This window comes from Camarhynchus parvulus, chromosome 1, assembly GCF_901933205.1.
Source record: "Camarhynchus parvulus chromosome 1, STF_HiC, whole genome shotgun sequence".
NCBI classification, from domain to species: Eukaryota; Metazoa; Chordata; class Aves; order Passeriformes; family Thraupidae; genus Camarhynchus; species Camarhynchus parvulus.
Window position 1 is genome coordinate 13975615 of NC_044571.1, and position 12306 is coordinate 13987920.

The window sequence follows — 12306 nt, forward strand, 5'->3', positions numbered from 1 at the left end:
TGCAGTGGCTTGGGGTTATTTTAACATGCTGTGTCATGTTCTTGGTGCTTCAGGGTTGATGTAAACAGAATCCAGAGTAAAATTTAAGGTGATTTACATCCTAGTCATGTGAGAAGGCACCTCTCTCTACAAGCTGCCCTCTGGTCTTTGCTGTCACAGGCTGGAGCAGCACAGCAGGAGCCTTTGGGGTTTGGCATTGATCCCGTTCTGCCTCTGTTACCCTCTGGATGGGATGAGGCACTCCCTTCCCCAGCCCTCACAGGAACAGGGAGGCTGAGGCTCAGGGAAGCTCTGCTTGCCCTGGCTGTGGTTCCCTCGGCCCGTGGCATCGCATGGGTGTTATTTGTATCAGAGCTGAAGAGAAGGAAGCAGCTGTTCCTGCTCTGTGTCTGCAGTGACCAACAGGGAGAGCTGCTCACTACTCACCCAAGCCCACAAAATCATGTAACTTCACAGGGCAAATGCAAGTCCTGGCCTGGTTCTGCAGAACTGTAGTGAAGGGTCTATGTATAAGGCAGGGAATTGTATGGTCTGGTGAGGGAAGGGGAAGTGAGTTCTCAGGCAGGTGGGATCCAACCAAGAGTAATAATGTAGTGGTGCAGATTGGAGATGGAAGGTGCCTGTTGACTTTTCAACGATGACCCTGGTGAAAAGGATCACACATTTCAGTTGCTGTTTTTCCAGTTGCACAGAATTTAGAATACTGTGTCAAAAACAGGAAGAGGTGGGAAGAAGCAAGATGACATCCTCAGGAAAGGGTTCTCCAGTGCACACAAGTATGTCTTACGTGGAGATGTTCTTTTCACTTGAAAGAAGAAATTCTTGTCCATCAGCCACAAGAGTTTCTGATGATCACATGTCAGTACTTATCTCAGGAAAGACTACAGCTATGCCCTTAAAACTAGGAGCAACAGTTAGGGATTGGATTGGCACAGGACACTATCCCCCACATCCATCTCTTAACAGTATAGGGACAGGGACAAAACTCAGAAAATGTGAAACAGAATCAATCTTATCAGCAAATACACTACAAATTTAAGCACGGAAAAATTTACTGATTCAGCCCTTGAATCACATGAACTGGTAGAGGTGTGGGTTTTGCACTGCAGATGTACTGATTTATATAGTGTAGGGTATGTTCTTAGTAGTTGAAAAATGTTTTCAAGCTTTACACATTTAATTCAGCAACTGTAACTTATTCCTGGCTTTTAAGTTAGCTGCTATTGCCACTGGACTACAGACAAATGTACCACAACCAAGTGGCTCTTTTCTAGCTGTAGTTTCTAGGATGTGACCAAACACACCCAAACACACAAGACTTTTGCAGAAATTAAAAAATCCATTAATAGCAAAAGTCATGAATCTAAGCATAAGTTGCTAAATGGATTCGGGGAAGACTGAGCATTTAAATACCACCTAAAGAGAAAACATGTATTTCATAAGAATATTCTCTGATAACTAATGAGATACCTGTGCTTCACACAGGTTAGACATCTGTTTAAACAATGAGCCCTTTAATGTTTTACTGCTGTTACATATTAAACATATCAAACTCACAAAAGTACCAAAATTAATGAAATTTTATTGGCAAAAATCAAGTTGAATGTGACCTATTGAATTCAACAGAAGTGAGCCTCAGTTTAGTTTATCAAAATACTTCAGTTTTCCAGCTGGATCTGGAATTATCTGTGCAAGAAAGAAAATGAAAATGTTAGTCAAAAACCAAAGCCATGAAAACATAGCAAACTATAAAGCCAGAAAAGCACAGTATTTCACAGTAAGATGCTACTGCCAACTCACTTGCAACACTGAAGAGTAATTTATCAGTTGATTTGCTGCTAGATTACTGTTCATCTCTAAAGGTACCTAACAGCAGCAGCAGAGAGATTCAACCAACTGAGGCATGAGAGAGTGCAGCCTACCAAAGGAAGAATTTTGACAGCTTGCCCCAAAAGCAAGATATTTTGGTAAATTAGTATCTGTAATCTAGAGGCTCAGAATTTACTTACAGTTCTTCCCTTGGCCACCACACTCTCATGGCTTCCTCTGGTTTGATCTAATTAAATCAAACACATTTAGAAGGCATGACTACATCTTTGAGAAAGGCTTTTTCAACTACTCCACTACTGTCTGCATCTTTTGCACAGAGGAGGTGAAGAATGCTTATGTACTGCTTTACATTACTAAACTGGCAGTGTTGGAGCTGTTAGCATCAGCATTGTAAGGCTGTTAGAAAATATATCAGTCATGTTATATAGGTGATCCTAGTCATGGAGGGCAGAACTTTTCAGTGCCAAAATACAAATGTTGGGCCAGCCCACCCTCTTTCATTTTACAGTCTTAAATATCCAGCTTCCCCCATTATGATACTCCTCTGCTAGCTTGAAAAAATTGACTCCCAGGCTCAAGTCATCCTAGGAAACTTCCTCATCCAGCAAAGAAACATGGTTTAACATTCCACCAGTTTTTACTATCAAGTACAATGCTCACTAACTCTGCTTAGAGGCTGCTGGGACCTGTTTTTTGTTGAGCCAGCTCTTTAACAACAGTACTCTGTCATCACCAGATAGTTCAGAAGGAAGCCACACGCTCAACTGACAGTGATCTCATCTGAGTGAGGCAGCTCAGACCTCTGGTGAAAGTTTCATTATTCTGCTGAGGCTTGCTCTGGGCCAGGGAACACAAACAAGTTCAGTGAGTGTTTATGTGAACTCTGGCTCCTCTGCCTCCAGTCACATGGAGCCCAGGAGTAGCAAAGAAGGGAGGGGAATTGCACAGCAAAGCAGTGCTCCCTGCTGGAGTGCTGATGGTGGCACTGGCTCTGGCACATAGCACAGCAGCCTGGGAACTTCTGTGTGTCGTTTTTTAGTGCCCAGGATCTGCAGTAAGAACCACCAAGAATTTATATAGACAAATAACCAAGAAGATACAACAAACTCAAGAGTTTCGAACTTTCCCTCATCAGGTGTTAACAGGAAAAAGTTCTTCATCACAAAGTCACTGCTGGACAAGCGAATTTTGTTCACACACCAGGAGTTTGAAACAACTGGGAGATGTCTAGTGTGAGGAAAACACTCCCCTAATGAAATCAATAGTAATCCAAATGGTGTAAGTTTAATAATGTGATATTACTCATACCTTCTCACTGGAAGTTGTTGAGATTTTGGATTTGGCTCTAGTAGAAATGTAACTGAGTGCTTGTTAGTACTACATGCATGTTAATATAAACAGTGACTTACTGTTTCACTGCCAGGCTTCCAACCCGCAGGGCAAACTGAAAAAAAAGGGACAAGGTTAGCTCAAGTATTTTTACACACACAGACTTTTGTGTCCTTAATATTCTCTTTCTGACCTTAAAGTAAAACACCATGAAGTGTCACATGTCAATATCTGAAACTATTAAATGTGCAGTTTTCTTTACACATGGGATGGTGACTGAGCAGTTTACACCTGACACCACCCAGCACTCAGTTACCTGCAAACTGCAAATCTCTGGATGGATGCCTATGCCTTAGTTTAATTTCTGTGCCCTTCTACATGAAGTACTTGGCAGTACAGTATCTGAGAATGAACACCTATTTTAGTAAAACAGAAGTTTTGAAGTAAAATTCAGGTGACTACATAGAGACCTACCTTTCTTTCTTTAAAACCAAAACCAGGAGCATTTTTTAGCAAAGAGATCAGTTCAAAGATTTCACAAGACACTAATTTTATTTGTAACCTTGCTTAGGAGCAAAGGGATTGCAGCATGTGCTTACCACAGTGTGGCTGGGAGCCCTGGGACCACCTGAACAGCTGCATATTCTGGAGTAAAGCTCTCATCTATTCAGAGCTCTCCCTCTGAGGCTTCAGTTATGTCATATTACACTGCTTTAAGACAGGTTGGCAGACAAAATGCCCCACATGCTAGTAGGAATTGTGGAGAACTGTTAATCTGTGCAAAGAAACCAATGAGGTGTCTACAGAGGCTCTCCTCAACATTCATGTAAAAGCTGGGAAAAAAAAAGTGGTATTCTGGAAACACTGCAAATCAACATTCTGTAAGCTGGCTTTGCACTAAATGTGGGGAAACTTCCTTAGTCAGATGTGCATAGCCTAAGTATCAACATCTGTTTTTTCAAGTCTGTATAGCACTGCAGAATAACGATTTGTACCTTCATATAAAGGTACTTTCAAATGCTTGGAGACATTGAGTTGAACTGGAAGTTAAGTTGCTAAATGTGTATTCATACCTAAACAAATCTTCAAATGAGTTATTTAAAGAAATGTCAAAAAGTTCACCCCATGCTTGAACTGGAGGAATAAGAATTCTTGATACAAAGTAATGAACTGAAGACAGTAAAATTTCTTTTTTGGGGAAAGATGATCACACAGCACTTATACAGAAAACACAAGTAATGGTGCTATAATTTCCCCAGCATCACCATGTATCTTGACATGAAACATTCTCAATTAGTTGTCACAGGTCCTCACTGAATAGCACAGGACAAGGATGGCCTGCATCTCCACTATTTTAGTATGCAAAAATGTACTGAAATATTGGGCCACATTCTACACAGCCTTATATTTTGTACAAATTTATGCTTGTGACACATGGTACATCATGCCAAAATTCAGACTAGAAGAATGCTTTATGCTCTCATTCTCACAGATGTGAAACAAAATGTAAATTACTATTCTAGAATCAACCTAAGGACTGGGACCACGGAATCAAACAGGGCAATCCAAGCACTTCAGTCACTGTATGAGGCCAGTCCTTAATGCTACTGAGCATCTTTCCTCCAAAAGCTAATACAGCTTCCAGGGTAAGTAAAACAATCTTCAATATGGCAATAGTTAAAAGCACCTTCTCCATGTTTGTCTGTGTACTGGAATGCTTGCACTAAACGAAGTGTTTCATCCACTGATCTCCCAACAGGAAGGTCATTCATTGTGATCTGTCGAAGGATTCTCTTATTGTCAATAATGAAAAGGCCTCTGTGGGTAGAAAAAGTGTGTGTGTTAGGAAACAGAATTAATAATAGTGGTGTTTTCATACTTTATTTTATGTCTGCTGGATGGGAGGAATTTTATTTTTGCAAACACCATGTAATACCCACCACCAGTCACTTACTCTTCTTTACCTGGGTATCAGAGGACTTGAGCTGAGCTCCAGTTAAAACCAAAAAAATAAACTTCTTTGCAGAACTAACATAGAGCTAAGCTCTGCCAGGCCCTGCCAGGGGATGCTGCAGATGCTATGGCATTACAGGGATCCCCAAAGAAACTATTCAGTTTTAGGCAAATGTATCTCTTCAGGTAATCTTAGTCTTGACTCCACCTGGACTTGGGAGGTCCCTGAGCAGCTGCAGTTCTGGGGAATCCTGCACATTTGCAGTGCCCTAGGTATCTACTGATGTCTGCTGTTAAACAGGATATTAACCTTGACCCCTCTTCTGACTCATTATGACTACACTTTTTGTGTTCTTCAATATTAGCTACTTGCTATGAATCCCCAAGTAAAAGCTGCTCTAAAAGAAAAACTTCAAATGCTTCTTTAAATATAAAGCAGGAAGTATTAGCCCCAGCAAAAACCCAAGCAAACTGCAACCCAGTGAAATACCTGAGTGTATGTCCTTGATCTTCCAGATACACTCCATAATCCTTTGAAATCTGGTGTGTCAGATCAGAAAGAAGGGGAATCTTCATTGGTCCAAGTCCTCCTTGTTTACGAGGAGTATTAATCCTTTGAAGGAAAGGAAATATAGATGTATTTCTCATACAGATTTCTATTCCCTATACAAGTCAGAAATCACAAACCACATCAGTATGGACAGAAGGCTTTACTGCAAGTGACATTTTTTCTGTTCTGCACACAAAGGAGATGAACAGTATTTGTGGCTTGAACAAAATGTTCAGTAGATCTTCTGCAGTTTTGGCAACATCTTTTAATGATGACCTTTTTCTTATCAGTTGCATTTGCTTTATGCCAATGTGCTCATGAACTGGGACAAGTGAAGCATTTCCTGACAGTTTCCTTAATACTTTCTTTTTGTATTAGTAGTATTTTTTGGACTGAGACACAACATATTGCAATAGACATTAAACAAGCTTAAAAAATAAAGGTACTTTCACACACTAGGTTAAAATTTACTTTAAACATTTGTGTCAATAGCATCACACTTTCACACATTATGATTTACCTCCACAGGCTAAAAATCTGGGGAGTACTGTTCTTCTGCTAAGTTGGAACTATGAATAATGTTTAGTGAAAGACATGAGAAAGATACATACCATGCTAAGTGAGTGAATTTTGAGTCCACAGAACATGCTACTACTTCAGTATTTATTGCTCTGAATTCTTCAATTCGGTCACTGAAGGCAATTATCTCAGTTGGACAGACAAATGTACTGGATGATTGAAGACAAGATAAAAGACAAAATTTCATGAGAAAGTCAGTAAATTCTCTGCCTAACTTAAAATGGTGTATTTATAATAAATTATTTCAGCTTTTGCTTATTTTTATTGCTCTTTCAAGTATTTAACCAAAACGCTGCTTGACGAATCCTCCACCCTCTGACTCCAGCTTTGTTACAAATGGATTATTTCTGAAGACTATAAATCTATGGTTATTTTACAATCTGGATTCAGAGCTTGTACAGTTACTTTCTTTTAGACTTTACAAATGTGGCTGAATTTAATCACTCTAAGCCAATTTTTTCAGAGGATCATACTATAATTTGTGGTTACTGTGCAAATCTACAACTTTTAACTAATTTGTCTTCAATTTTTTCTATTACAGAAGAACTAAAGCAGTAAAGCTAATGATGATATACTATTAAAAGTAGTTATGCATCTCTGTCCTCTTATCTTCATTTTGTGGAAAAGAATGGGATTGTCCTTTAAAAAGCAGAGATGTTTTCACTCAGTCAGTAAAGTTTCTGCATTCTAAATAAAAGAGGTTAATGTCAAGTGCTCACAGGATGTTATGGGACAAGCTTAAAGGGAAAATGCCACCTCTTGGATATATTATATATATTCTAGAAATGATGCTCTCTTCTACTTGCAGCACTGATTTACAGCACGAAACAGAACATAGACTCTGCCTAACTGGGTAACTACAAAGTTGTTTGTTTTGTGTGGAGACACAAATTAGTGGACACAGTTACTAGGATAAAGACTGTGTTGCAATTTTACCAATGCATGATGAGAAAACAAATGCAAAGAATATATCTTCTTCTGTCACTCCTTTCTTCTCTCCTAAATTCTTACCAAACAAAAAATACAAGACCTCAAAAAAGAGAAGAATTAATGAATTATGAATCTAGTGTAGCTGCACTTAGTAGTATCCTACAGTGTTCCTACTTACAAGTCAAGAGGATAGAAGAAGAAGACAAGATATTTTCCTTCATAATCTGTTAGCTTCAGCTCTTTAAACTCTCCATTAATGACTGCTGTTCCCTCCCAGTAAGGTGCTGGCTTGGAGACTGAAATGCAAAGAACATTGAATTAAAAGTCAGAGTATAACACCTGTGTTCAAACCAAGCTGCCCAAGGACAGCTGTTCTTCCTTTTGCTTGAAAAACAACCTGCAGCACAGTTCCAAGATGAAACTGCTTTTTAAACAGGGGGGTACAGAATGATGAAGAAATGAAGGCTTTAGTACACACACAAAGTAAATAATTTGACCAACTTGTGCCCTGCTGATCACTGATAATCAAGGCTACACAAACCTTATCTGGGCTGACTGAACAAACCCTGCATGCACTGCCAGCTCAGGGCACCTGCTAGACTGAAGGGGAAAGCTCTTTAATACTGCAGGTACTCTCATTGCTCCGTTAAAAATAGCTGTTGGGAACCAGAAGCACAAGATAGTTCAAACTCACTTTGCTACTTTTTAACCATGGAAACCTGTCTGGAATTCTGGTCCACAAAAAATACATGCCACAACATGGTTGTGGCAAATGCCTAAAAATGCAGCATATGTTTCTTAAATTACAACTCCTAAGCAAATTTTAACTTGAAGATAGCTGTGTTTTAAAAAAAATCCAGTTGAAAAGCATGAAATATATTTACTATTCCTATCAGATGGGATTAACCTTGAATTTAAAATATTAAAAATTTATCTGCCAGGTTCTATTTTCATATCACTGCGAATTCTGAGACAAAGGATAGGGTATGCTGGATTACAAGGTGGTCTGAATACACTTGCCATGTCAAGGACACTGACATACAGCTCCAGCAAATTAGGGAAAAGCTTCTGAGAAAAATATATGGAATCTTAAATATTATCTGGACGATGCCTGAATTGTTTGGCTCTCCTTTTCTTAGGATGACCCACAGCTGCAGAATACAGTTAGCAAGGATGTATAACAACAACCTTCAGACTAGGAGGGAGAAGGAAAAGATATTTAATGAAATACTGTATATCTTGACCCCCTTCTAAATTAAGGTAGCTGTTTTTGCAGTTATAAACATCTGTTTGTAATAAATTACATTGCAAAGGGAGAAAAACCCAAACAGCATCGGTTACAAATATCTTGGCTGATTTTCCTTTGGTTTTTTTTTTTTTTTTTTTTTTTTTTTTGGTAGCATCTGCTTGCAAACATTTAAAACAGAACATATGCCCTGGTTCAGTAATGGAAAAGGATTTCAAATTGAAGATAATATCTGTGTGATCTCTCTGTACTCTGTGCCCTGCAGGACGGGACTTTGAGCAGTGTCCCTGAACATCTCCCAGCGATGCCATTTACGGTGTTTGCCCCACGCCTGTCACGGAAAGCACTGAAAGCGCATCAGAGCACAGCCACAAAGGCAGCGCCAAGGGCAGCGCGGTGGCGGCGGGTTACGAGGGGCGCCCGTTCATTGTTTCAGATCGCACTGTGAAAGCAGAACATTCCTGTGGATCCCACGAAGCGCTTCCCTGAACTCGTTCGCCATTTCTGGAACCGCGGACCTCGCTGGACACCCGTGAGGCGGCGGCGGTGACCACGATGGGGATGCAGCTCTGGAAGGAGCCGGCCCTCCCCGTCCTCCCCTCTCCCCCAGCGGCCGAGGCCGCCCGGAGGCCGCAGCCAGAGCGGGCTGAGGACGGGAAGGGCCCGGGAGCCCCCGCGCTCCGCCTGACGTGGCGCTGCTGCCGCCGCCGCCGCCCCGCTCCGCAGCCCCGAGCGCACTGCGGGCACATCCCCGCCCCGGCCCCGGCCCCGGCGCTCCCCGCAGCCCCGGCCGCGCCCGGCACCTACTCTTGGCCTGGCTGAGGTGCAGCGAGTGGTCGGAGACGGGCAGCCGGGCCGCCTCCCCGGGGTACACCTGCCCGCCCGCGTAGTAATGGCACTGCTCGTCCCCGCGCTGCCGCGCCGGCCGCGGCTCCTCCGCCTCCGCCTCGCCTCCCAGCGCCGCCGCCAGCAGGAGCAGCAGCAGCGCGGGGCACCGGGCCCCGGCCCCGCCGCCCGCCTCCATGGCCCGCCGAGCCGCTGCACGTCCCCGCGGCGCGGCGAGGGGCGGCGGCGGCGGGGAGGAGCTTGGCCCGCACATGGCCACACTCCCGCCGCATTGGCCGGGCCAGGCCGGGGCTCAGGGAGGCGAGCGAGGGCCTGAGGGGCTGGGCTCTGTACAGCCACCCCGGGGCACAGCACAGCCACCCCGGGGCGCAGTACAGCCACCCTGTGGCAGATCACGGCCAGCCCGGGTCCGGCACGGGAACCCCATCCCGGCACGGGAACCCCATCCCGGCACAGCCACCCCGGGCCCTGCCCTGCCCTGGGGCGGGCGCTGAGCGCGGCAGTGCCGGCCGGGCTGCGGACTCGTCCTCCGGCCTCGGAGGAAACGGGGAACGATGTACGTGTGTAGAGAAACGGGAAAAGAACGCGTGTGTGTGCAGAGAGAGCGCGCACGTATCCGAGTGATTGCAGAAGGAAGCTGATTGTGAGAGGCTCCCCGTCTGCTATCATCGCTCATCTGTGGCAGCGCGGGTTCTGTGGGCACGACACCACTCGCGGTCATAGCCAGCTGTGCCAAATGCAGATTGTGCATTCTGGCCTCATGAATACAGGAAATGCAGGAAAGGGTACTGCCTCAGACCCAAAACCTTGAATTGGTGCCAGCTCGGCAGCAACTCGTGAATGGGCACCATGTAGTGCACGTGGTGACTGTGGAAGAGTATGGCTAGACAGAAATTAAATACTAAGTGCCTTAATTCACAGAAGGGACCTTTAAAGATAATCTATTCTAATGCCCCTCCAATGGCAAGGTCATTTTCAGCTAGATTGGGTTTCTCACAGCCCTGTCCAGCCTGACCTTGAATGTTTCCAGGGTTGGGCCATCCACCTCTGGTCAACCTGTGCCAGTGTTTTGTATTTGAAACCATTATTCCTTGTCCTGTCACAATAGGCCCTGCTAAAATGTCTGTCCCCGTCTTTCTTATAAGCCCCCTTCAGTAAGGATGCTCTAAGGCCACCCTGGAGCCTTCTCTTCTCCAGGCTGAGCAACCTCAAGGTTTGCAGAAGAGATGCTCCAGCACTGTGATCATCTCTGTGACCCAGATGCCTTGGTTCAAGTTTGCTTAGTGAGAGGTCATTTTTCCCAGTGCTGAGTAGATTGTGGCTCATATCACAAAACAGTTACATATGTCACAGATAAGCATAGACAGACTGTAATTCCACAGTGTATTTAATAAGATTTTGAAGACAGTAAGTAGGCTTTGACAAGCAGTTGGTAAGGCTTTACAGAACAATTTCTGGTTGAACTAGGCATACCCATTAGACAGGGACAGGTCAGGTCATCTGTCAAGTATATCACTTAAATTGTATCCAGGGTCCTTAAAAATAAGGGTGTGGAAGAGCTGAAGCTGTCCCTTATCAAAAGTGTTGACCTTTTGTGCTTTGAGCAGTGTGGATGCCATCCATACTCTGGGACAACTGGTGGTCCAGTAACAGCTCTCCAGACTGACAATGTCAGGAATGTTTGCATTGCAGCCTGTCTCTGCAGAGGATTTGTGATAAATGCTTCAGGATGCTGTGGTACCTGTGCCACAATGGATGGTACAATTTCTCTTTTTTTTTTTTTCCCTCAAATGATACAGAACAGACATGTAAAGAGCAGAGGCAAAAGAATATGCTGAGGGTCATTTTCAAAGAATAAAGGCTCTGTAAAAGAAGAAAAGGATTAGCAAGGCACCTGTGATTATGCATTTTGCCTTGAAAATGTCCTAATATTTTTCTGGTTTCCTGGAAATCTGGTAACAGATTTCACTCTTTAGAAAGATACTTCACAGAATTAAATTCACAGGAGTGGGAGAAACAATATCTTGCAGGCATGCTTGGATTTCTTAACCTATGATGTTAGTGTTCTTTTCTCCCAAAGCTTGGACTTCTCTCCAGAAAGGTCTCCTTTTCTTTCCCATCTCTTGTGGTATTTGCCTTTAAGTTCCACTCTAGGTTCTACAAGTTAGGGTCATGCCACTCATATCCTTACTGCCACAGTAATAATCTTCCTTGGGCCCACCTGAAGGAAGGAATTGAAGATTACTGAGGGTCAGAAGTGTAAGGCTCTGGGACAGCCCTCTCATGAATACAGAAGCAAAACACCTGCATGTTTACCAGGCTTGATCAGCATGTGTGGAATTATAAAAAAATTGTATTAAATGTCTGCCTAAAGGGGAAATGGACTTGATGGCACATGAGATCCCCTTGTCCTGTTTTTTTTCACAGGGAGTTGGTGGTGGCTATTCTCTGTCTATACCTCTCCAGGTGTTGAAAGCAGGATAAAACCTGTTATTTTCAGTGCTGCTGTTTGAGTTTGACACCCTCCCCTATCAAGGTCAAGTCATTAAAAAGAGGATGAAGAAAACCTGTTTGCTCATGTTAAGCACTCTGACTGTGGTGGAAAAAAGCACTTAAACAATCTGTGTATTCCCACTGATCTCAGAGTCACATGAGCTTTACGTTTAAGCTTGCTAAAATGTGTTGATAGATTACTGTTTTACATGGTCTAACTCTAGTAGCACTGAATTTAATATGAAGCTTTCCTCAATCTCAGTGCTTATAAGAAAAGTGACAGTCATGGCCTCTGTGAGTTCACAGACAAAGTTATTTTGGCTGGCCCTGCTCTTTTCTTTGTGCTGATGTTTTGAGCTGTAAGAAATGACAGTGGTTTGAAAGGTAGACACACAGTAAGGTTAGAAAAAAAAAAGAGCAGTTGCAAGGTATGCACTTTGCATAATGTTAACATCCTTCAGTTGAAAGATATTCCCAGGTATCTGTAAATGAGAGAGAAAAGCAGTAAAATCAATGCAGTAAAAATGGAAAAAAAGCAGGCCTCTGATGA

General features: G+C 43.1%; 1 protein-coding gene across 1 annotated transcript; it reads right to left on the reverse strand.

The window, feature by feature from the left end:
* Positions 1 to 1562: 1562 nt before the first annotated feature.
* Positions 1563 to 9531, reverse strand: PRDX4 (peroxiredoxin 4). Its single transcript, XM_030956180.1, has 7 exons — positions 9225 to 9531; positions 7350 to 7467; positions 6274 to 6390; positions 5603 to 5725; positions 4847 to 4977; positions 3240 to 3274; positions 1563 to 1686 (listed from the first exon to the last, which is right to left on the reverse strand). The coding sequence occupies exons 1-7, from the start codon at positions 9514 to 9516 to the stop codon at positions 1636 to 1638; spliced, it is 867 nt and encodes a 288-aa protein (XP_030812040.1). The 5' UTR covers positions 9517 to 9531; the 3' UTR covers positions 1563 to 1635.
* Positions 9532 to 12306: the final 2775 nt, after the last annotated feature.